The sequence below is a fragment of the Chiroxiphia lanceolata genome, chromosome 1 (assembly GCF_009829145.1).
Source record: "Chiroxiphia lanceolata isolate bChiLan1 chromosome 1, bChiLan1.pri, whole genome shotgun sequence".
Classification (NCBI taxonomy): Eukaryota; Metazoa; Chordata; class Aves; order Passeriformes; family Pipridae; genus Chiroxiphia; species Chiroxiphia lanceolata.
The window spans coordinates 15,259,810-15,284,895 of NC_045637.1; the positions used below are offsets into that span (position 1 = coordinate 15,259,810).

At 39.2% G+C, this 25,086-nt stretch overlaps 1 protein-coding gene across 2 annotated transcripts; it reads left to right on the forward strand.

The window, feature by feature from the left end:
- The first annotated feature begins 998 nt into the window (after positions 1-998).
- On the forward strand, positions 999-23,540 carry RAD21 (RAD21 cohesin complex component). Of its 2 annotated transcripts, none has more exons than XM_032689397.1 (14): positions 999-1,226; positions 7,204-7,377; positions 8,738-8,867; positions 10,993-11,092; positions 12,038-12,144; positions 13,025-13,228; positions 13,682-13,807; positions 14,006-14,128; positions 15,773-15,996; positions 16,315-16,474; positions 16,836-16,987; positions 18,493-18,642; positions 19,091-19,174; positions 21,776-23,540. In XM_032689397.1, exons 2-14 carry the CDS (start codon positions 7,234-7,236, stop codon positions 21,965-21,967), a joined length of 1,896 nt encoding a protein of 631 aa, XP_032545288.1. In that variant the 5' UTR covers positions 999-1,226; positions 7,204-7,233; the 3' UTR covers positions 21,968-23,540. The 2 variants fall into 2 exon arrangements, with proteins under 2 accessions (XP_032545288.1, XP_032545297.1); XM_032689406.1 differs by having other exon boundaries at positions 1,019-1,226; positions 19,091-19,169; positions 21,771-23,540.
- Positions 23,541-25,086: the final 1,546 nt, after the last annotated feature.

Here is a 25,086-nt window from a genome sequence, read left to right on the forward strand (position 1 = left end):
GAAATATTACTATACATAGCAGAAATCCATGTGGGACATACAAAGAATCAATGTTTATTCAGAATAGAAGTTTTAGTGAGACACTATGAACAAAAATGAATGCTGAAATCTTCAAAATTGAATCTAAGGGAAGAGAATCAGGAGACTGAGCCTGCATGTTTTTACATATTGTTAGCTGATGTTACCATCTACTAAGATACATTATCTGAATGTCACAAATAGCAGCGATACTTCTTAAACCCTCTGTAGGCAAATTTTCTTGGCATTCTTTGCACATTACTTTTTGCATATTACCTTTGCAAACTGATGCTCCATTGTACAAGAAGTTTTATTTCAGAGAGAGGTTACTTTAATCAGGTTTTCGTATTTGGTGTCTCTTTGGGCTAAAGGCTGTTTGTTGTTGATCCAGAATGTTATGTACTCATAGCTTCAGACTTCGTAGTGCCTCAGAGAGACCAGAAATAGCCCTACTACTAAAATCCACCTCCTTGTTCTCCCTTTCCCTTGCTTTTACCTAGTCATTAACTCCTGTTTAAGTCCAGTTGTAGCTACACTTCCCCCTCTGTTATGTCCCAGGTGGCCATCATAGATTAGTAAATTAGGATCAAGAAAACCTTTCTAATTACTGTTGTAATTAGTTCAAAGCAAACGGGTGATGTGTGTGCAGTTGTTCCCCGTATGCAGCGACCGAACTGCCCCAGCGCATGTAGAAAACACCTGCAGCGCCCCCCGCAGCAGAGAGACGCTGCGGAGAGCAGAAAGACCTGGTGAGTCACCTTGTTATGGGGAGCAGACTGTAAAAAAAAAGTTTGTTTCAGAGGAGAGCGTTTGTTGCGCTTTAAATCGAGCGAACAAAACATCGAGGCTCCTTTGAAGACCTGACGACACCCCCGCGCACGCGCCGTAGACCTCGGCCCCCGGGCCCGCTCGCCGCTGTCAATCACGGGCCGCTCGTCACGCCCGCGGCCCCGCCCCGCCGCCCGGGGCCCAGCGCATGCGCAGTGCCCGGGCCGGGGCCGGGGGGGAATTTGACCGTAAACATCCTGCGGTTTGAACGGCGCGTTCGCGCGCAGGAAGGGCCGCGCCGCCATCTTGTCTGAGTGAGCGAGCGGGTCGGCCCCGGCTCCGCTTCGCTCGGCCTCGGCTCGGCTCCGCTTCGGCTCGGCCACGCTCGGCTCGGGCTCGGCCCGGCGGGAGCAGCAAGCGGCCCCCGGGCCCGGAGCAGGGTAAGGAGCGGCTCCGGCCGCCTCGGTCGCTACCGCCGCCCGAAGGCGCCCGGCGGGGCCCGGCCGCAGCGGGGCTCTCGGGGCGCTGCCGGCACGCCCGGGCTCGGGGCCGGCTCTCCAGCGGGGCGGGCGGGGAGAGCCGGCCCGGAGCTCCCCGGGAGAGGGAGCTGCGCGGGGCCGGGTGTGCGGGGCTCAGCCGGGCCCTGTGCGCGGCCTGGTGGCGGAACGGGCAGGGCCCGGGTCAGCGCGGCTGCGGCCGGGGCCGGGGCGAGGGCTGTGCACCTGGAGCGGGCACACGGCGATCCGCAGGGACCTTCCCGCTTCCCGGGGCGGCCGAGGGATCTGTGGGGAGGTGCGACGGCCGCACCGCTGTAAAGCCTGTGCTTTCGCAAAAGGGACAGCGGGGCTGCTGCCGTCTGGAGAGGGGAGAAGAGCAAAGTTTGGTCTGCCAGCCTCCTGTTTTTTAGTGTAACTTACCGTCTGTCACAGGTGAAGCAGGGTATTGAATGTTCTCGCAGTCCTCGCTAGTAACATGAACTACCGTCTGGGCGCTGAGACTGTTGAGCTGCATATAAAGGCCGCATTAAAAATGCCGGCGTCTTGAAGAACCAAGTACAAGCTTTTATAGATGCTCTGCTATAAATCTTGCTGCAGTTGTTAAGACTTCTCTGATCCTGAATAGAAGGGCTTCTGTTAAATATAAAACAAGGTGTTGTGTTTCTATCAATAGTAAAGGAGATGTAGGTTCACTGTGGCTTATTGACATGGCACTGCTTCAGTAAAAATGGCTTTTCCTTAAATTTAGACACTTAAAGATAATATTTTAAATTTGGAGAAGTTACCATTTAGGCCCACGTTCTGTGAACATCTGCAATAAGCAGGCTTTCCTTAATCTCTTACACAGTAAAACTTGTGTCATCAAAAATGGGGGACATTAGTAAGTAAGGCCAGGCTGGCATTTTATTTTGTGAATATGTTCATTTGTAAATATTTGACATTCTGAGAAACTTGGAAAAGCAAAGCCCACTGATCTAAAGTTTTAACTGGAGAGGAAGAAGGTGTGTTGAGAGGAATAAAAGGAGGAGCACAAAGTTAGTGAGACCTACAATAAACTTAAATTACCACACAAATTAATCATGTCTTGACATCAGTGTTGCTGATATGGGATTTCCCACAGAAATAAGAGTAGTTGCCTCAGTTACTACATCAGTTTAACTTAGTGGCAAAATGTTAAAAAGTTAGTTTACATTTGGTCTCTTTGGTTGAACAGTTCAGAGGAGCAGAACTGCTGCAAAGGTGGAGTAACATAAGGAATTCTGTTCTTCTGTTTAACCTGCGTACCTTTAAGGAGTGTGTTAATACCTGGTTTCTGCAAGTTTATTAGCTTGACTTGGAACTGGAATTGCCTGGAAAAGGTTGATATAATCAAAGGTCACCTTAAATTAAAAAGATTTCTTTTCCAATGGTTGAGTGAACATTCTGCTTCTAGGGGCAAGGGCAGCATACCTGCTGAGGCTTAGGTATGGATGTGGAATTGGGGGCAGAGTGGAACAGTGTTCGTAGAGTTCAGTAATCTCCAACTCTGTACAGCATTTGTGAGTGATCTACCTTTTGAATGAGTAACTTTGGGACTCTGGTTGTATCTGATTATGTAGGTGTGTAGTATATTGTAATTGGAGAACAGTGAATGCAGTTCCTGTAACAAAGTGGTGTGGTTTGAGTAATTAGTAGACCTGGTATGGCAACCTCAGCCATAGAATTTAAAAAAAAATGTTGATGGAAAAAACAAGACCTGGAGACAAATGGAAAAGACTCTATGCATTTATCAAAGGTGTATCAAGTTGAACTAGTTCAATTTCATCGTTTTTGATAATTGATTTTGTGGACATAAGAAATTGAGGTGACTCGTCACTGAACTTCAGTAAAGCTGCCGGTGCCACAAAGAAATGTATTAAAATTCAGAAAAATGTGGATTAACCAGACAATTGTAAAGGTGGATGAAGGAAGGAGGTCAAATAAAGTAGTGGTGAGAAGAGGCATGGAGCTGTAAGGTCTTGTTAGTGCTGTTGGTGATGAATTCTCTCTCAGTGGCACCAGGTGTTCACTGTGCTACTGAAGCCTGCGAGGGAGACAGCGCTGGGGAGTGCCCACAGCAGGGATGTTCAGTCATGTAAGAAGGACTGAAGGACCGTGTAGTGAAGCCTTGCAAGTTAAAATTGGAGAATTCAAAGTACAGTTGCAGGGTCAGGGTAGTTCTTCTGAACTTTTAAAGTCTGGTAGGGCCAGCTTGGACTGCTGCAGGTGCAAAGGGTGATCCCCCCCTTCCCTGGATCACCCAAGGCTGCCTTAGCAGAGCAGAAACAGTATAGGAGAAAAATGTGCATAGGGGGAAACCAGCAGAGAAAAGAGATTGAAGGACAGCACAAGGACAAATGAATTTAAATGACTGGTTGATTTCTTAACTGTATTATGGAATTGTCTACTCACCTGTGTATGGCTGGTTTTGGAGTAGCCTTACAACAGGAACTAAGGTAGGAAGGTGATAGTAAAAAAGAACTGAAGACTGAGCTTTACTTATGGACTGGTGTGTGTGTACATAACCTAACCTATGGAGAGCAGCAGACACGTGGATTTAATGGGCTAGGCGTGAACAACGGTCAAATTAAAATACAGCAAATGTTTTGTCTTTCATCTGCAGTGTTATTGTCAACTGTTCATTTATTAAGCATCTTTCTGAGTGCCTTGAAGAGTGGGACTAACTATGCAAGCATGCTTTTTAGAGTTTAGATAGTTAGCCATTCTAACATACAGAAGGACTTTAAGACTTAATATATTGAGGGTTAAGATGAAGTTCATAGTTAGCACCTACCAAATTTTCTTGTTGCTACTTTGAAGGGATCAATTACCAGAGTAGAACCAGTATTATATTAATTTTGCTTTACATGTTCACTTACTTTGTGTATAGAAATACAGACTTTTTTACACTTCTGTAGAAAGAAAAATATTTTTTAAAATGTGCAATTGTTGGCCAATTTAGGCAGAGGAACCTGAGGACAATGGTGGCACATCGAAGCAAATTCAAAGTTAATTAAAGTTTTGAGTATTTCAAAAATCAATTTGGAAAAATCAGGATTTGGCCTTTTGTGAGTACATATTCTTTTTGCCTTAAAGGAACACAAGCAAGATGCATAACAGAAAAATGCATAACTTCTTAGAACATGTTTTAAGATCCTGGTTCATATCCAGTCAATTTCAAAAATTGACAGTTGTGTTTTACCTTTCAAGCTTTTTAAGAACCATCAGGTACCCTTTTGTGCATTTTTATGAGTTGCTTTTTCAGGCAACGACATATGTTCTGTGTGTCTGCATGAGCACTCTGCTGCTTGAAGAAACTCTTGGTTCCTTTAACATTCATCCCGCTCCCAACTTATGCCAGGAAATCGATTTCTCCTTTTGTACCACTGCATGAGCATACTGTCCTAGGAATTAAAGATCAGATGAAAAGCCCGAAATACAGAAAAGGAGTATCTGAAAAGAAAGAAAAAAATGTGTAGGAAATGGGAGCAGCCATTGGGGCCTGCTTTCAACAGTTGTGCTGAGGCACTAAAAACTGGGAACTGTAAAGGTGGGCTTTGCACAGGTGCTGTAACACAGATATTCCCATACCATATTGCTGAAATTTGGAAGTGGCAGAGACCCACATCGTGACAGGAAATTAGTGCTTTATGGTATTATTATTTGTTAATAACAGTTAAGATTGAAACACACTTTAAAACTGTGTATAGTGTGATTGTCACTGTTTTTCTTCATATGTTTCACTGTGGCAAGGCTTCAGTAATGGATGAAGAGGAACAGATTTAAAGTGATAGATAAATTGTTTCTGTCAAGTTGTCCAAATAGTGTATTTCCCATTTAACAGGAAAACTTAAATTATGTTTTCAGGGTTACAGTTAACTGTATATCTGAACTTCTGTGAAACCCATGCTGCGTATTTTAATAATTCTGCCAGATTCCACTAATCAAAGTACATTCTTTTGCAACTGTTGATGAATATTTTTAGTGGACTAATACAAGTGGGTTTGTTAACTGTACATTTGTGTTTTCCCCTGTTCCTCATGTTCAGGGGTAATTTACAGGCTTACTATGACCAGAACACTGCATGGTTGTAGCAGCAACTTAAGATACCAAAATGCTGTGCTGCTAAGTTACATCTCTGCATACACAAAAATACTGAGGCCTTTGAAAATATACAAGGGATTGAATCGTCTCCTGGCCTTTGAGAGAATTTACTGTCTTTCAAAAAATACTGAGGAAATAAAAAGAAGTAGAATACCTTCCTTTAGATAATATTTATTGATCAAGGAGACTTCCAAAATTTATTTCATTGTGCTTCCTAGAAAAGCTTGCTCATATCCATGTCTGTGCAGTGCTGTCCTTAGCCCACACACAATCTCAACAAATAAAAATGGCATTTTAACTTTTTGTGAATTTCCACCTTCATTATGACTCAAAGCTATTAACCTCACTCCTTAGAGTAGTTTTAATCCTGTATACTGAGTTAATTAGAGCTGAAACTGAACATTGCTTTTACTTCATTTAAATCTTTTCCACTGTGTCCATTCTTGGTTATGAATGGAATTGGTGGCCAGTCTGTCTCAAAGAGAGATAGCTCGATGATTAGTTCTGTTATCCAAATAACTCTTCTCTTGTTAATGCAGCTGAAATTTAAAGTTTTCATCTTGCACGTTGAATGATACCTGTGAGTGGCGTTACAAGTATGGAATATGATACCACTACAAAGATAATTTTCCCTCCTTCAAATCTCCTTTATTAAAACAAATAAAACCCCACACAAATGAAAAAAGAAAATAATTGTTGGCCTTGACTTTGAGATGTACAATTTTTCAGTATTTACCCAGATGTCTAGAGGTTGGCATTGCTTCCACTGAATGAGTAATGCCAATGCTTCTCTTGCCCCTGTACTTACTTTTCTAGCAATCACAGTTGTGACTTGCTGTGCTTCCTCTGGCAGTCTTTCTGTAGGCATGGAGGAGGTAAAAACTGAAATGCACTCATTATATCTTTTCTGTTCTTCTCTTTCGATTCATTTTCCCTGTTTATAGAAATTGTTGTAAAAACTATTTGTGAGTAATCGTCCACTTCTTTAAAGCAAATTTTTTTTCCTCAGCTTGTAGTTGAGCTGAATCATATGGTTACATCATGCATGAAATTGGGATGTTTAGATCATAAGACATCATGCTGTCCTGCTTCCCAATGGTTTGATGTGTTGGCATCAGCCATGAGGAGGTAGTTACTAGATAAGTAGGTAAAAGGAAGGGTTTTTTTCTGATGAAGGAGAAGGAAAATGGAATCTTTAATAACTTTGGAATAAAGCGGTCGAGTTTTTCACCATTTTTATCAACACTTGAAAAAAAAAATGAAATGGAAAGCAATCTATTCAGAAATGAAGAGATAATTGTGCTTCCTGTTTAGGAAAATACAGTGAAGTCCAAAAAGTTTAGGGCTGTGTATTTTATAGCACTGAATGCTTTACTGAAACAACGTAGAATATATACTGCTATAGTATAGTAGTAGCTACTGAATTAAGAGTAGAAAAAATGGAAGTGGTAGAAAACTACTGTGGACTGAAAACTGAGACGTGTTTCTTTCATTCATGAGAATGGTATCATTACCATAAGGTTTAATATATTCAAGGTTATTTTTTCTTGAGGGGTGGTAAACATTTTTAATTGTCTAAGTGTTGTTCTTTCTGCTTTATAATTCCTTTGTAATAAATATATATGCATTACATGCCACTTGTAAATGTTGACTTCTTAAATATTTTAATCAAATAGTCTGACCTTAGTGGATGAAAAGCAAACATGTGCACTGCTTCTGAGGATAAAGGGGGTGTTTACAAGGATGTTCCTCATAAAATAAAAAATCTAGAAAAAAAAATTTGCCTTTCTCTTTACAGGTTTGCACTTTGTTTTAGACATCTGGGACCATGTTCTATGCCCACTTTGTCCTGAGCAAGCGTGGGCCGCTGGCCAAAATTTGGCTGGCGGCCCACTGGGATAAGAAGCTGACCAAAGCCCATGTTTTTGAATGTAACCTGGAGAGCAGTGTGGAGAGTATAATTTCCCCAAAGGTATTTATTTTACATTAATGTAGTGTTACCTTGTAGTGAAAAGAACTTGTACATAAGATGGTAGTTACTGTTTGGGTCACTGAAGCAAATGAAGTTCTTAACGTTGCTATTTTAAAGGGTGGAAATGTCTGTTCAAATGTGAAATGCTCTACTGGGAAACTGGAGGAAGTTTTGTTTTTAAATGTTTTTAGTTTTCTTTCCCTCTGCTACTCATGACAATGAAATTGTTCATTTTTGAGCTAGTGAGCTAGTGATATGGTTGTGACTTTTGTCACTTAACAGGTGACAAAAATGTCTTATACAAAAAGTAACTTTGAAAAAAAAACTTTCTCTTTTATTATGGTTGATACAAATGTTAACAGTTCTAAAATGCTACTCTAGATTTTAGAAGGGCTGCTAAATGTAAGCAAAAAGTGTATAATACAATCACAGAGATACTTACTGTTCCAGAGCAGTGATTTGCTTCATTGTAAGCTCTGGAAGGATTTAGAAAGAAGAAGATAATGTTCACAGACTCACTATTGAGTGTAGCATTCTTTTAGAGAAAGGAGAAATTAATAGACCCTCTTTCATGTGTTTAACTGTGTGTGACATGTTCATTGGCTGATATATTAGAAAGACATTGTAGTCAATACAAATTTTGAATTCTTACAGTTTGAGGTTAAATCCTGTATGGCTTAATCTTTCTGTGAGACAATTATTCCATGTACCCTTCAGCACAAGTTTCATGCTCTTTCAACCTGGAAACTTAAGAAGAGTCCTTCCCTGGAATTTTTTTTCAATTTTATGTTCCAACAACAGATACTTGATTACGCAGTAAAGCGGTGAGATTAAAGAGGAAAGGAACTTAAAATTGTTTTAATGTGGCAGTGCTTGTGTATAGGCACTCCACATTTTCCACTATTTCTCTCTGATTTTGTTTTAACTGCAGGACAGAAGATGGAGAGATAACAAATAACCATTTATAATCAGATTTTACTTAACCAAATCATTATTTATGGCTGTCCAACTTTTTCTATTTTTCACTTTTTCCACAATTAAAGTAACAAAATATTAGAAAAACATGTGGTAGAAATAGGGTTTGTCCCTTTTTTTTCCTCTAGACAGAGCAGTGTTTGGGAATTCCTGGAGTGAGCTGCTATTAATTTACTGATATTTACCAGGCCATTCATGAGTAATATATAGAGTATCATCTTGGATGTAGACTTTGCATTCTTTCTTTCTTCATATTTCTGCTGATTTTTATACTTGTTTTGGATATTTGATTTTATTGAAAAAAATCATGTAAAGATGACTGAAATGTCATTAAAGGGAAAAGTAAGGCTACATCTAATTCACTGACTGTGCAATGTGTTTTTAGGTGAAGATGGCACTTCGAACCTCAGGACATCTCTTACTAGGCGTTGTTAGAATCTACCACAGGAAAGCAAAATATCTTCTTGCAGACTGTAATGAAGCTTTCATTAAGATTAAAATGGCTTTTCGTCCAGGTATCTGTCTTTATCTAAGCACTCTGAAAAGTTATGTTGATAATTATATTTATTAAGGAGACATACAATTCTGCCTTCTCTTGTCCGTCAAATTACATAAGGTAATAGGAGAGGTTATTTTCTTTGGTGCAGCTTCAGCTGGCTGTGTGGCTGAGTTGCCTGCTGAAGAACATCTTCTAACTGAATTCTGAACAAAAACTTTTCCTGTTAATGCTGATTCGGTAAAATCTCAGTTATGATTTTGGCTGTTGTTGGTGGATGATGTTAAGTGGAAATTCACTGCATGGTTTTTACCTTCTGGCTGAAAATGGCCAGTGTCTTACTGAATAGAAGCACAGAAGGGGTCTTATTTCCATCAAGGGTGAGGATTGCTTTGCCATGAGTTACAAAAGAAATGTTTAAGTAAGCTGTTTTTTTACTTTTATATTTTAGTTCTGAAAATAATGTGAACTGTAATGTGTGCAACATAATTTCCCCCTCTGTTGTTGCTTACCTTAAGATTTTTCGTGGAGATGGGGTTCCATATTTAAATGTGAAATGACTTTCCATCCCGCAGTTAATTGCTTGGCTTACATACAGTTGATAGTTTTCTTTAATTTTAGCCTGGGAAAATTTTTCCAGCTGGAGTGTAGTTGTGGCAGTGATGCTGCTGGATGCTCACAGCTGCTGAATCATGTTCTGCCCTTTTAAGTTTGTGAGTGCAACCGATTTAAAAGCTGAACTTAAAGGAGACCTTTTGTTTTTTAAAAAGGCAATTCTTGAAAGCCAGTGCAGCAGTAACTTGAGAAAAGTTAAGGTATATAATGCCTTTATCCTCATTTCCTGATCTTCATGTTGTGATTCAGGCACTGAACTTTATGTAGCTTTCAGTGGCAATTTGTTGACTGTTACCAATTTTTTGTTTACTATTGTATTCTTATCACTTCCCTGGGTGATAAGAACAGATAAATGTGTCTTCATTTCACAAGACAATTTGTTTTTCCAGTTTTCCCACTCCCAACAGCATGCATGTAGAAGGTGAAGCACCTTAAAATCAAGATGTACAAAAAGTTATATGCTGACCTGAAACAAGCTGAGACACTTGTCTTTGTTCTCAGTTTATCAGCTTTGTGACTTAGTCATTGTCTTGATTCTGTCTGCTCTGAGAATCGTTTACATGTTTCATTTTAAGCAGCCAACAGGTAAAAGTACTGAATAGCCCTGAAAGGATGGACTAGGTTTCTTCAGTCCTAGCCAAGTACCACGATGAGTAAGCTACAGACTCATGCTTGTTCCTAGTCTCTCTGGATGGTGGTTCTTTGGTTATCCATTGTGGAGGGGAGCACAGTGGGCAGAGTGTGTTTCTGAAGTGTCTGTACCTCAGAATTGTCTGTGTTGTGAGTGTGGGTCAGAAGGCAGAGCATAGAGCTCAAATCTTCTGCAAGTTACAAAAGGAATTGAACCTGCATTTCCCATGCACTTTCAAGTGTCCTGAACTCTAAGACTCTGTATGAAGGAGAGGTACCAACTACTGGCACTGTTTTTGTGATGCCCAGTCTGATAGTCATGCTCTGAGAATGCCTGCTGAATAACAGATTAAGCATCTCTGGAGGATAAGAAAAGGTGTGTATGTGGTTTAGGTAATCCAGCTCTTTTACGTGCAAAATGCTGAGTTTGTGTGGCCCAAGTACAGTCAGTACTGTTCTGGGACTTTTGGAGCTAATAGAACTGAATAAATGACCATTAGCAAAGTAGTCATAACTGTCCTGCCACTGCTTTACCCAAACTGAAATGTAGAACTCACCAGCTCATATGATGCATCATGATAAAAGTATTTTGTAGCAGGTACCTATAGTGTTGTGATGACATAGATGCCTGTATTGGCTGCACAGTTCTACATAGTGTCACACAAACAATATCGAGTGATTTGAGGCTTTGAGAGTTATACAAACAGTGCAAGGGCTTGAGGGTATATATTTTGGATTTAGTCTGAATTTAACTACTAACATTATCTAAGGTTTCTTAGCATCAGTTCAACACATTTAAAGACAAGAAACTCATGCAGGGTGAACAATCCTGAAGGCACAGGATAAAATGCTGTCCTTGTAAGGAATGAGGACTCATGTCTGGGTGTTCTTCTCTGCAGGAGTTGTTGATTTGCCTGAGGAAAACCGAGAGGCTGCTTACAATGCTATTACCTTGCCTGAGGAATTTCACGATTTTGACCAACCACTTCCTGATCTGGAGTAAGCATGGGGTTTTTTTATTTCCACACAAATAATATTTGTTTTAGTTGAGAAGAACCTGGTTTTAAACAGCTAACTTATTGCTGAATGTGAAGAAAGAGAGTCTGTATTCTTAAATCTTTTAATATACTAAGGAGGTATGCAGCCGTCTTTGTATTGATTTCAAGTTCATGGTACCATGTAATTTTAACCAGAGTTTAGCTGTCCTTAGAGAGGCTTTTGAAAAATTCATGTATCTGTTATCATTTTCTTTTTTCCTCTATGCAAGACACTCACATATGTTCTCAGGTTAGACAAGATTAGTTTTATGGAAATGTTCCTCTGTAGTGACACTTTTAATTCTTAAAACTTCTTATTGCTAATGGGTTACTTGTAAACGTGAATGGTTCTTGGTCTTGAAAAAATTGATGTTACTCTTTTGGGTTCTTCATAATGGAATTTCTAGAATACAATTTACTTTTTACTTGTATTATTCAGTGTTCTGTTTAGTTTATGTTCAAATTAGAGTAAATACTAATTTGAAATTGCTTAACAATTCTGTGTTCTTCTAAGAAACATACCTTAATACACCACAAAGAGTGTTAACTTGGTACTGGTTCTAAATATAGCTTTTGATAAACTATATTAATAGCTTTTGGAGTTGAAGGGGAGGAAGTCTTGATTATTAATTTGGTCTTTAAAATTAGTAACCCAAATATAGCAAGGAGTAAGAGATGTTTGATGCATTTCCAGAAGCTAACACAATTGAGATGATATGTTTGAATCAGTAATGGTCTTGCTGTTCTAAGCAATGTTTTCTATTCACTGCTTATCATCAGGTTTTTCATAATTGACTGAAGTGTAAAATATACTTCTTATGAGCTAATGTCATATTTCTTTAAGCAACTTTGTGTTGTTAATTTTTTTTAATGGAGATTTTTAATAATTACCTTCTGTTTGTTTAAGTGATATTGATGTGGCCCAGCAGTTCAGTTTGAACCAGAGTAGAGTGGAAGAAATTACAATGAGAGAAGAAGTAGGCAACATCAGTATCCTCCAGGATAATGACTTTGGTAAAGATCTCGTGCGTTATTATGTGTTACTAGCTAATTTTGGTAACTATAAGATATGGTTTTGCAATAACTATTGAAGCCCACTAAACACAAAACAAATTAGCTCAAACATGCTTTGTTTTTGTACATTTAATTTTTGGGTCAGTTTTTCCAGAAAGCCTGTCCTCTAATGCTCAGAAAACTTCTAGGTGCCTAGAATAGGCAGAAAAAAAAGCTGAATATTATTCAGTCAGGTTAATTAGCGAAGTACTATGTCAATTATAATTTTCAAGTGTGTGAATATGAAGTCAGGTGTTGCTTTAATCATAAGCATGTTCTCAGTCAGAAACCATTAGGAGATTTCTAAAGCTGAAGCAGTCAGTGGCAAGGAGTTTACTGCTTCCAGTGTCTTTTCAAGAACAGTGTTCTAAAATATGAATCAAAGCCTAAAGACAGTTGTACTTGAATGTCTTGTTCCCAGCATACAGTACTGTAATCCATAATTTAGTAATTTTTTTGAAAGAATAATCCAGGAATTTATGGTGGTGTTGATTTGGTATTGGTTTGCTCCCTGTATGCCTTGAGGCATAAGGTACAACATTTTTGAATTTCATTGAATTCTCTGGTTTCTGTGTAGATAAAATTTAGTAGGATCTTGGTAATATAAATTCAAATAAGTAAAATAAAATGCTTTGAAGAAGAGAGAGTTATTTTTTATAATTGTTTGAACGGTACTTTTGCCATGGGATTGCTGGACATAATTTCTTACACCTTGTCATTAACTCTGCAATTAAGATGAAATGAAGTTTGATTTTACATTTGGGCTTTTGCTGATCAGTTAGCTAAGTCTCTTGAACCTTGGTTCTTTAGCACTTATAGCAGTGGAATTGTATTCTTGCAGGTGACTTTGGGATGGATGATCGTGAGATGATGAGAGAAGGTAGTGCATTTGAGGATGACATGCTAGTAAGCACCAGTGCTTCCAATCTCCTATTGGAACCTGAACAGAGCACCAGTCACCTCAATGAGAAATCTAATCACCTGGAATACGAAGACCAATACAAAGATGATAATTTTGGAGAAGGAAATGATGGTGGAATATTGGGTAAGTTTGAGAAATTTGTTTATCCTCTGTCCTATCTTCTGCATTCATAAGTTCTTGGGTGGACAGGGGGAAGCTGTTTTCCTTGTAGCAAAGATCTCTCTCAAAGTTATGCCTTCAGCAGTAGAATTCTGGTTTGTGAGTCCTACAGCAGTGCAGATGATGTACAGATGATCTGAAGTGTTGGCATAAATGAAGTTCTAAGAAACCCAGTAAGATGCAAATATGTGGCAATTGTATTGTAATAAAGGTTGCCTGTAAGCTCAAAATTTGTGCTGACATGCACCTTGAAAAAGCACTGCTGCTTTCTTCTGTGTCAACATTGGAAGTTTTCTAACCTTTGCCCTGTCTTTATCTGTGTTGTGATAAACTTGTCTGTACTTCTTTATAAATTTGTCAGTACTTTTTTTGTGAATTTGTGGATGCAAAACTGATTCTTTCATATGGTTGCTTCAGATGACAAACTTCTCAGTAATAATGATGGTGGTATTTTTGATGACCCACCTGCACTCTCAGAAAGTGGAGTAATGATGCCAGAGCAACCTCCCCACGATGATATGGATGATGATGATAATGTATCAAGTGAGTATTAGCTAGGGCTAGATCTAGAATTACTCTTCAACTGATTTGATTTTTATTCTAATTCCTTAAAAACATGTTAAGCTCAAAAGTATGAAATGAGGTAAATCACTTGAGGTTGTGGAGGGAGGGGATGATGGGCAGGGTAGCACAGTTTCTCCATGCTGTGAAATGGTGCAAGGTACCTGTTCTCATTGGCAGTGGGTGGCCCAGACAGCCCGGACTCCGTGGATCCAGTTGAACCGTTACCAACTATGACTGATCAGACGACACTTGTTCCCAATGAAGAGGAAGCTTTTGCTCTGGAGCCTATTGACATAACTGGTGAGTAAGCTATTTGGGAATATTTTACTTGTGTTGTCAGAGACTACCTTAGCTTGATGGAGTGGAAATGAATGTCTAGAACTGCTGCTGATTCTGCTTCTCAGCTGGAAGAGAAACCAGGGACCAAGTGCTGAATTCCTTTTATTCTAACAGTAACCTTCTAGTACTTTCCAGGCAGGTAGCTTCCATGGATGGTTTTGGAGGATATTAGTTTGTAATTTCTGCAGTCGAAATGTATAATAGCACAATACTATAGCTTTTGGTAAACATGCTAGTTAAAATGCACTGAGTTGAAATAGAACTCATCATGTCTTTAATTCTAATATACTATCTGTAGTGCAGCACAGTTCTTGATATACTGTGTTTGAAAGCCAGGAGTGACTGCTTACACTGAGAATGAGTGCTCTTCTAGTGATTTGTAGCTTTAATGAATTGCTGAGTTCAGGAAATGTATCTTTTTGTATTTGAAATTCTGCTAAATAGATGCTTTCCTTGTCTTTTTCTTTAATGCAAGAAACTTTCTTACTTTAACCGATACTGTATTTAGCTCATTGTAAACAGATCCCTGCTTTAATGAAAAATTAGGATCTAGAAATAAAGTAGCTTGTCCTGTGTCTTCAGACTGAGCTCCAGGCCCTGATTGGGCCAATCAGAGAGCCCTGGCACTGCCCTCTCGTGGCAGGCTGGCAGCAGGGGTCCAGCAGATCTGCTGGACCAGCAAAGACAGCTGTTGCCAGAGCTTCATGGTCTGCTGCAGAGTGCCAGGCTGTAAGCAATGTCATCCTAGAGCAGGGTGAGAGGTACAGGTAAGATAACCACCCACGTTAACTCCACCAAAGCTCAGGCAGGGCTTAGAGATAAAACTTGGTATAGTATTTTCACTCTGTGATTAGAATTATAGAATGGTTTGGTTTGGAAGGGACCTTGAAGATCATCTAGTTCTAACTGTCTTACCATGGGCAGGGAGACCTTTCACTAGACCAGATTGCTCAGAGCTCCACCCGACTGGGCCTTGAACACTTCCAGGGGTGGGACATCCACAACTTCTCTGGACAAGCTCTTCCAGTACCTCACCACCCTCATAGTGAAGAATTTCTTCCTAATACCTAATGTAGACCTACCCTCTGTCAGTTTGAAGCCATTCCCCCTTGTCCTGTCCCTAGATGCTCTTGTAAAAAGTCTCCTCCATCTTTCTTGAAGGCTCCCTTCAAGTGCTGGAAGGCTGCAATTACATCACGCCGAAGCCTTCTCTTTTTCCGGGCTGAACAATTCCAATTCTCTCAGCCTTTCCTCATAGGAGAGGTGCTCCATCCCTCTAATCAACATGATGGCCAGGGTTTGCACCAGCCTAACAAGCAAGCCATGGGGGAGGGAGGCATGTGCAGCTGAGGACATCAAGGCTTAGGTAGATTCAGTAAAACTACGAGTCTACACAAAAGAATTTGTAGGTTACGGGACAGCATTCCTAGTATTTGATCTTTCACACTGCTTATAGCCTTTCAGTCCTTCTCCCAAAGCTGACATTGCCTTAGATGCTTTAGGTAGCTTTATATGTGGGCAAATAAGACCTATAGAGAACCTGCAAGATTCTTCTATGGTGTGGTATCTGAGCTAACCTTCATTACTTCCTAAAAATCTCAACAGTCAAAGAAACCAAAGCAAAGAGGAAGAGAAAGCTGATTGTGGACAGTGTGAAAGAACTGGATAGCAAGACTATTCGAGCCCAATTAAGTGACTACTCTGATATTGTTACTACTTTGGATTTGGCACCGCCTACTAAGAAACTGATGATGTGGAAAGAAACTGGTGGAGTTGAAAAGCTTTTCTCTCTGCCTGCACAGCCTTTGTGGAATAACAGGCTACTGAAGGTAATGTTTTTGTGCAGGTTCATTTTTAAATGGACTGTATTCAGGACTGTGCCTCACATATAGTAAACATCAGCATATCAATAGTGATATAGTAATATTCATAATTGGAAAAAAACCCACATTAAAACAAGAAAGATAACTATTTTAAGCATTGGTGTTACCAGTTACAGAAGTAAATTTTTTTTTTTTTTAATATTAGTACTGTGGAGAGGAGCTTAAAAAATAGGAAAGTAAGATAGGCCATAATTACTTGACCTGAAATGAAATTGAAGGACACTGAGAACTGCAATAGTGAATAATGTAATCTTTCCTCTATAGCTCTTTACTCGCTGTCTTACACCTCTGGTACCAGAAGACCTAAGAAAGAGGAGGAAAGGTGGAGAAGCTGACAACCTTGATGAGTTCCTTAAAGACTTTGAAAACCCAGAAGTTCCCAGAGAGGAGCAGCAGCATCAACAGCAGCAGCGAGATGTCATTGGTTTGTGTCTTGTCAAAGATGCTCTGCTTCCTTCAGAGCTTATTTTTCTCTTTTTTTTGTGCTTTGTATTAAGTCATCAAAGATTATGAATGGAGCAAAGAGCTTTGTAATGGTTGTTTAGCTTGATGTACAGTCTGTGACCGAAGATAACTTATTTTTGCTAGAAATAGAGGGTGCTTAGGAATTGTTTGAACCAGTGGATTAAATGTGTATTGGATTGGGTTGTATGCACATCTGTGCCAATTCTGCTTGTCACTGCAAAAACTGCGCAGGCTGTTAAGAGTGCTCAGTTCTAAATTAATAGCAGATTAGACTTTGGTGTAGTTTCTACATCTAAACCAAGGTTTGTTGTGGAATATAGATGAACCTATTCTTGAAGAACCAAGCCGTTTACAGGAGTCGATGATGGAAGGCAGCAGAACCAACCTGGACGAATCTGTTATGCCGCCCCCACCACCTCAGACAGGTGTGAAACGCAAAGTGCAGCAAGTAGAGCCAGAGCCAGTGCTACCTGTGAGTAAGATTTCACTATGTTTTTTATGGGGAATGAGAAGTGGGTGGTGTCTTTGAGCAGGAAATAACAGATTTGAGGCCCTAGCTTTCCATGGTCATCTGAGATTCGCTGGAGTAGTAGCAGAACATTTGCCCCTGGGTAGGCATTCTGGTGTTTCTTCTTAAGCGAAAAGCTTACTGAAACATTTAAAATGCATGTAGGATAAAGAAATGACACTATTTCCTCCAGAAAAAGTCTTCAAGGAATTAAGTGTATTGTTTACAAAGCTATCAGGTTCTGCTTGGCAAGTGTATATGAACATTTTCCACCGAAGCAAGGATTGTGCTAGCTGCACAAACTTCCTTTTTAAGACAGTCCTATTGTTCCAGGCTTAAGGCTTCAAAGAAAGACTGATTGCCTGGAGGTATTTCCTAGCTGAGCTATGAGTAGACTTGGAAACTAGATGTGATGCAGTGTGAAAGGAAACAATATTTTGAAGGGGAAAGGAAGGAAAAGGGCAAAATGAAAGGTATATTCTTTTTCTGAATGCTTGTCTGCTGAGAACAGTCCTGGTTTATGCTATGTCTCATAATTGTGCATGTTTAACCTCACTTTTCACGTTCCTTGGCCAGCAGGTTGTTTGCTGTAGAATGAGACTGTTAGATGTTACATTATCTTATTAAAAAGGGTGGTAGCTGCTCCTCCACTTGGTCATATCATGGGGTGAAATTGGCATCAGTTGTACTGAAGTCAGTGATATTGAGGGAGTGAGTGTGTTGGGAATTCTTCGATCATATGAGCAGGTCAGGCCTCTGTCAACATACCTGTAGTGTTACCTGCTGTTTGACCAAGTCAGAAGTTGCTTAGCCATTTTAGAGTATATGTAGAAACAGTTTCAGGTGTCAGTGTAACTTTGCTGGCAAACACTTAACTGCATATAGATTCACAAGGAGAGTACTGTATATTAATTTTATTAAAACTGACTACATAAATCCTGTTAAACGGCTTTTCCGTGTTTTTCTCTTGATATAAATATTTTCTGAGAATGATAATTGAGCACCAAAGTCACTCATAGATTTTAGGAAACTTTGTGAGACACCTGTGTTTTAGTTCCTTCACATTTATATCACTGAGAACAGCATTTTGATACTTTGAAGATGTCTTATTCTACCAAGTTAGTGTGTTCATGTAGCACTGAATCTGGTTATGTAGGATTTTAAATTTGAATGTGCCAATCCAAGAAATGGGATCGATGGTTTGGATGGTGGACTAAGTGAAGTTATTGGAAAGCCTTTTTTCTTATAGAGGTATCATAATTTCTGGTTTGAGTAGAATCTAAAGGATTAAAAATACATGTATGGATAGCAAAAAAAATGCTTTTCAGTTTTTAAAAAAGAAAAATTCAGACAAATGGCTAAGATTTAGATACTTGAATTTTATGAAACTGGTCTGTTGCATCGTCATTGTATTGTAAAAGCACAGACAGAATTATCCTTTGGTTTAACTGTATTGTGTACCTTTACAGCATCCACCGTCACAACAGCTGGAAATGCCACCTGTAGAAATGCCTCCAGAGGAGCCCCAAAACATCTGCCAGCTAATACCAGAGCTAGAACTTCTGCCAGAAAAAGAGAAGGAGAAAGAAAAGGAGAAAGAGGAGGAGGAAGAAGAAGAGGTAAGAACTCTGTGTAGGAAGAGTTTATGTCTTTCCCAGAAATGTTTGGCTGTGGATTCAGTAAATGGCATAAGAAAAATCTTTAGTCTATCCTTGGGAAATAATAGCCTTTGGAAATGTAAATTCTTAAAGTATTTCATGACCATTTTATAATATTTATGGTATTTTCTATTATAAATTGTATATACATTCTGTTTTGAGTTAGAGGGTTCTCCTGTTCTCACACATGGCTGGATGAAACCACTCTATATATTTATGATGCCTTGTACAAGAAGTTTTGAACTTGATGTTGTTGTTCATTTTAAATAGCTTGTGCTGTCTTATGAAAGTAGCTTTTTGCAAGAAAACCAACCATGTCCTAAAATGTGATAACTAGCTACAATATTTAATATTCTGTGGCTGTCAAGACAAACTTCAATGACATCTCTTATTTTACACCTGCTTGCAGGAGGAAGACGGCACAGGGGGTGATCAGGATCAAGAAGAAAGGAGATGGAACAAGAGGACTCAACAAATGCTCCATGGACTTCAGGTACACACGATCATTTGCTTTCTCTTGAAGTAGCTTTTGAGTGTGCCCACTGCTTTTGACCTGAGTTAAAAAGTTAAGAAAGAGCTTTCTTTGCAGTAGATGTTACAGCTTAAAATATCAGTTATGTCTTAGAGGGGGAAAAATGCATGTAGTTGATTTAATCTATGTAAAATAATTAAATTAAAATTAAATCTTTATTCATGTAATTGTAATTTTATTCCAAAGAACATTTGAAGTAAATTTTTTTGCTTAGGTGTTTTTCAGCCTTTATGTTCACACTTGGTGTGCAAGTAAGACTCCCAGAAATTTAAATTTTAAAGTTATTGAGTTTGATTGTGTTTTTAATGAAAGCATAGCACCTCTGACTTTGTGCTGTGTGGCCCTAGGCAAACTCCATCAAGGCCTAGGGCTAAAACCATTCTACAGGATGTTTACTCCTGGCTGTGCTAGTTGGAAAAATTCCACACCATGAGAAGCTGAATCTCTAACAAGTGTGGGAATCTGACCTTGTCTGATTTCCAGGATGTGGCTTCAGTCTGCACAGACTCTATCTGTAAGATGGATTCTTGCTTACTGGAACTCAAGAGCTTTTTTCTGATATGATGGTTGAACACCCCTTGTGAGCACTTGAACTGAAGCACAAACCACTGTTCATTTGCTTATAGACCTCTGTGTGTCCTTCACATGTTCTTGGACTACCTTTGCCTTTCAGCCAAGTTTGTAGCTCCTACCCCTTTGTTCCCTTGAACATTGGGCAGTTCCTGAGATTCTGCAGTCACTGAAGTGCTTCAGTTTCATCACTGTTACTGTTTTCCAAAGTCATCCTTGTTTTTTTTGGTGAAATTAATAGGCTCCATCTTTCCTTATAAAATGTCATAATCAGTATTGTATCTCTGAATTTCCAGTATGGTGGCTTTGGGGGAAGAGTTTTCAGTAAACTGAGATGTAGTTCTAGTGTGTATTCTGTTAAGTTTCTCAAAATTAAGATATAATCAAGGAAAAGCTTTACATCTCTGGAAAATGTTAGTAGAGTTCTATCATAGGAATTAATTGCTTATATCTTCAAACAGCCTTAATTTCAAACTCCTAAATATCCCTTATGATATTTTAATACACTTAAATTTAGTTCAGATTACATTGTAAACTAATGTGATTTAAGTCAGGTCTTTTGCACACCTGCAGGCATACTGGTGGTTTAAGTGAGACTGCTTTAAACAAAGAACCCTGGTCATCAGCACAGCCCCACACAGCCACTCACTCACTGACTTCTGCTGGGATGGGGGAAAGAATCAGAAGGGTAAAAGCAAGAAAACTTGCGGGTTGAGATAAAGATAGTTTAATAGGTAAAGTGAAAATGGTGCATGCAAGCAAAGCAAAATAAGGAGTTCACTCACTGCTTCCCAACAGCAGGCAGACATTTAGCCATTTCCAGGGAAGCAGGGCTTCATTACATGTAATAGTGACTGGGAATACCAATGCCACAGTCCCAAATGCTCACACACTGCCCTTGTCCTTCCTGCAGTGTTATGTGCTGAGCGTGATGCCATAAGGCAAGGATTATCCTTTTGGCCAGCTGGGCTCAGCTGTGCTGGCAGTGTCCCCTCCCAACTCCTTGTGTACCCCAAGCCTACTTGCTCCAAAACACAGCACCACATGAGCTACTGTGAAGATAGCTCTGAAGTTTAGATAACTCTGTCCCAGCCCAAACCAGTACAACCGTAGTTAAAAATAGTATCTAAAGTACACAGATGTTGAGTTGGTAATGTTGTGTAATGTTTCCTCTCTGAGTGTTTCATCACAATGTCTGGAAAGAGCTTCAGAATTCTCTTTGGACCACGTCTAGCTTTTTCAACTCTTTCTTCCTTGTACCAAAAGGGCATCACTTTGGGTGACTGAAACGTTAAGTCTGCAATGAGATTCAAAGTTGAGATCTGATTAAAGTAATTTGCTTTGGCCAGCCCTAATATCTTTTAATCTAGTAGATATTCTGGAGCAGATTCTGTTTTAAATTGATGATATCAGTTGTTGTCCTAGCCAGAAAAAATATGTATTTTTATAATTACTGTTTTTTAATACACTATTGCCAAGATTTTGAGAAAATGTAAGCAGCTTTGTGTACCTAGTTTCAGACAAACAGAGGAGTTTTAGAAATAAACAGACTTTCACCTTGGGGAAAGTCATGCATCTTTTAAAGAACATTAGCTCTTGAAATTTTATTTGATTATTTTTAGAGTTACTTTTATTTTGAGAAAAAAAAATCTGATTTTTTTTTCTCGTATTTAAAAAAATTGTCCTGTATTAAAATAAGACTGGTTAGTTATTGCTGCAAAAAGAAAATCTTATGCTATACTACAGTGTTTCTGGAATAAGTTCAGCAGATTCAAGAGTGATTTTTTACACGTCCCTGGGAAGCCTACTTGGTTTCATTTAGATAAGATCTATATAGAAATTTTCATGTACATGTTGTAATGTGCCCATACAATGTCAAATTCTTCTGAATCTTTCACAGTGTCCTGGGGTAGACAACAAACAGAATCTTACCAAGAGATGTTGTTTCTGTGTAGTTCTCTATTTAATTTGTGGTGTCAATGTGTTTTTCAGAGAGCTCTTGCGAAGACTGGAGCAGAATCCATCAGTTTACTTGAGCTGTGCAGAAATACAAATAGAAAACAAGCAGCTGCAAAATTCTACAGTTTCCTGGTACTGAAAAAACAACAAGCAATAGAGCTGACACAGGAGGAGCCCTACAGTGACATCATTGCAACACCTGGTCCCAGGTTTCATATTATCTGAATGGTTACGTAGAGCAGAGCTAGTGCTCATCTCACTAGTGTGTACGTGTATTGCCCTGTCTGTAGGGCCCACAAGACCATTGCAGAAAATTTAGATTTTATTGTCTGTATAAAGTCCTTGGTTTTCTTCTGGGGTTATTTTGGGGTTTGTATTTTAACTTTACCACTCAAATTTTTAGTGAAACTGCTGGGGTGGGTGACTTGACTTCCAACTGCAGAAACCAGACTGCTCAAGCGCCCAGATTAAGATTGTTTTAACACCTCGGAGCAGATGTGTGCAATATTGGTGCATGTGATGTTGAGTATCAATGAAAATGTCTTACCGTAATTTGACTAGTTGATTCAATAGATATTTTTAACCTATACAAGTAAACCTGAATGGCCAGCCTATTGTCTGATTAAAAACTTTGCCAAACTCATCTGAAATGTTCGGCCTGCTTCTCATAGTAGTGGGTTTTTTTCCCCTTCTCTAGATCTTTGTGCATACTGTGGGTCTCTTAAAGCTGCCAGTATGAAAGGTAGTGCCTGATATGTCAGCTTGCTGTGTCACTGCATTTTTGCAGTCGGATTTTTGTAGCCCTTGACGCTAAGGGGAATCGAGTGTCTATGGAAGGCACTTCTTCCACGTGATACAAGAAAGGACAGAACATATTAAGCATTTTAGACAAAACATTCCTTTTCACTTACCACATCATTATGGTCCACTGCTGATAATGGCTAATTACTGTTAATAAGTGACAAATGAAAACTAGTAATTTCATTTAAACTTTTAAGATATAATGCTTTAGGTTTGTTAGAGCTGTATATAAACTCCAGACTTTTTAAAACAGACTTCTAGATTGTAAATTATCTGATTTCTTTATTAAGCAGGCATACGAAGAAAAGTTAGTGAATTCAAGATACCACTTGTACCAAAAGGGCAACAAACTTTGAATACAGAGTACAAATGGGCCCTATTCCACTTAATCATGTCGTGCATTAATGGCTGTTAGGATATATTTATGGTTTTAGTATCAATTTCTTCTGATAATTTACACTCCTGTGTTCAAAACATTTTACCAGTTTTTCAAAAGAAGTCCCATTTGATTTTAATTCTAAAGAATGAAGCTTTACTGTTGGACCAGGTAGCACCAAATATTATGTGAATATGTTGATTATGGAGACCTGTTTTTTAGGGCAAAATTGTTCACACTGAAGGTTCTGGTTTTAATGTTGGCACTTTTCTGAAATAATTTTGGGACTCTGAAATTTCAGTGTATACTCAACTGTAAAATTACGTGAATGTTTGAAAAACTCTGAGACTACATGATGACCATGGTTTAATAATCCTTAAAAAGTTAATTGTATAAAGTTACTGCAGCTTTATTTTTAACATGATGTGCCTGTAAAACCATAATTTTCCCCTTTGTACAAAGAGACATTGTAGATAACTTGAATGTTTAATTATAGAGAAGGTCATTAGTTTCTTGTTACACATTTTTAGTCTGTTTTTGTTGCTTTTCAAGGTTAATAATGAAAATAGTTGATGCTGTTATGTATAACTTTTCTAATAAAAGTTGTGTTATAAGCTGTTATGTGTTAGCTCTGTGTCTTGTTTGAACACCTTCCATTGATTTAGGAGGGCTGAGCACTTACAGGTTGGTTATTTTGGTGTTAGGAGTGGACATGTAAGGATTTAGCTCTTTGAGAGATTTAAAGCTTGAATATGTAAACAGATTTCTTACCATTAAGAAGGGTTATTCTACTGGCTTTACTGTGCTTTTGTTCAGGTATTCTGTGGTAGGAATGTCTGTGGAAAAACAGGGGAGACTGTGTGTAAAATGCGATTCATCTCCATGCCTGTCCCTTCTGAATGCCAGAACATATCCAGATTGAATTCTTTTAGCTCTGCTGTTCCCTTGCTTCTGGAATTGCCTCTGCATGTGGGTATGTCAGTGCCTCTGAAGTTATGTGCTCCTGGTAGATCCAGACACTTGGATCCAAGCCTACGGACGCAGAGCATCTCCCATGGAGTCACATGGTTACCCGCAGAACTTATACAGAGGCTGGGGCAGTGAATTCTGATCGACAGGGGCTGTCTTGGGAAGGTGAAGAACCAGCCTGGATCCGGTGAGCTTAGTCTGGGCTCCGCACACAAGTGATTGTACTGCTTTTGGGGGACCCATGGAAGCAGCTGGGCCCATCCTGTGGGGGATGCAGGCTGGCCTGTGCTGAGCCAGCCCCTGTGTGTGTGGGTACAGCTTACCTGTGCTGGAAGACAGCAACTTGCATTCCTTTGGTTCAAGCTCTGTAAGGGATAGAAGTATGGGGACTTGGGCACTCAGATTAGAATGAAAGGTACCTCTTCTGCCTTTTCTATCAAAAATTTGGTACATTTTTATTATAAGTTTTGCTCTGTTACACCACTGTGATCAACTCATGACAAATTGATTTTGCACAAACCTATGTGCCTGATGACACTATAATCTGGGACACTGAATGCAAGCTCCACTTCATCCTATACAGTATTTGTTACTAGTTCTGACCATGGCCTGCAAGTAGTACTGACAGGCTTACATTTCTTGGAAAGGAGGCTTTGTGGTAATACACCAATCAGCTGCTCAATAAGGTCTAAGGATTGGTTATAGAGCATTTGTTCTCTATATTTCTCCTGTATCTACAAGAAGTATATTTCCCTTCTCTGTTATGGACACAGATGATGAGATGCAGAAAGGCTCTCTGTTACACAGCATTCTTTGTTTGCCCTATGACTGCTGTTGTTTGGGCTTTTTTTAAAGTGCTTTTGTAAAGAAGTACAGCATCTGCATTTTATTATAGTTCCTCCTCAAACAAATGTCTAAATGGTTTTAAAGGAATTAGCCATAGCATTCACTTAGTTTTTACTAGATAGGAAGCCATTTTTCTTGCAGTTCAGTGAGTAACATCTAGTTCTCAGAAAGCTGTCACATGAGGGATTTAGATTTGATTGATAACATTACTGTAAAATGTGTTCCTTGCCGCTTTCCCAGTCAGGCTGGACTGTCTCTAGTGTGTTCGGCTTTAGTGTTGCACTGCAGCAGTGAGGGGAAGGAACTGCTTTAAATGCTTCTCCGTGCTCCATCTTCCTATTGGTAGCAGGTT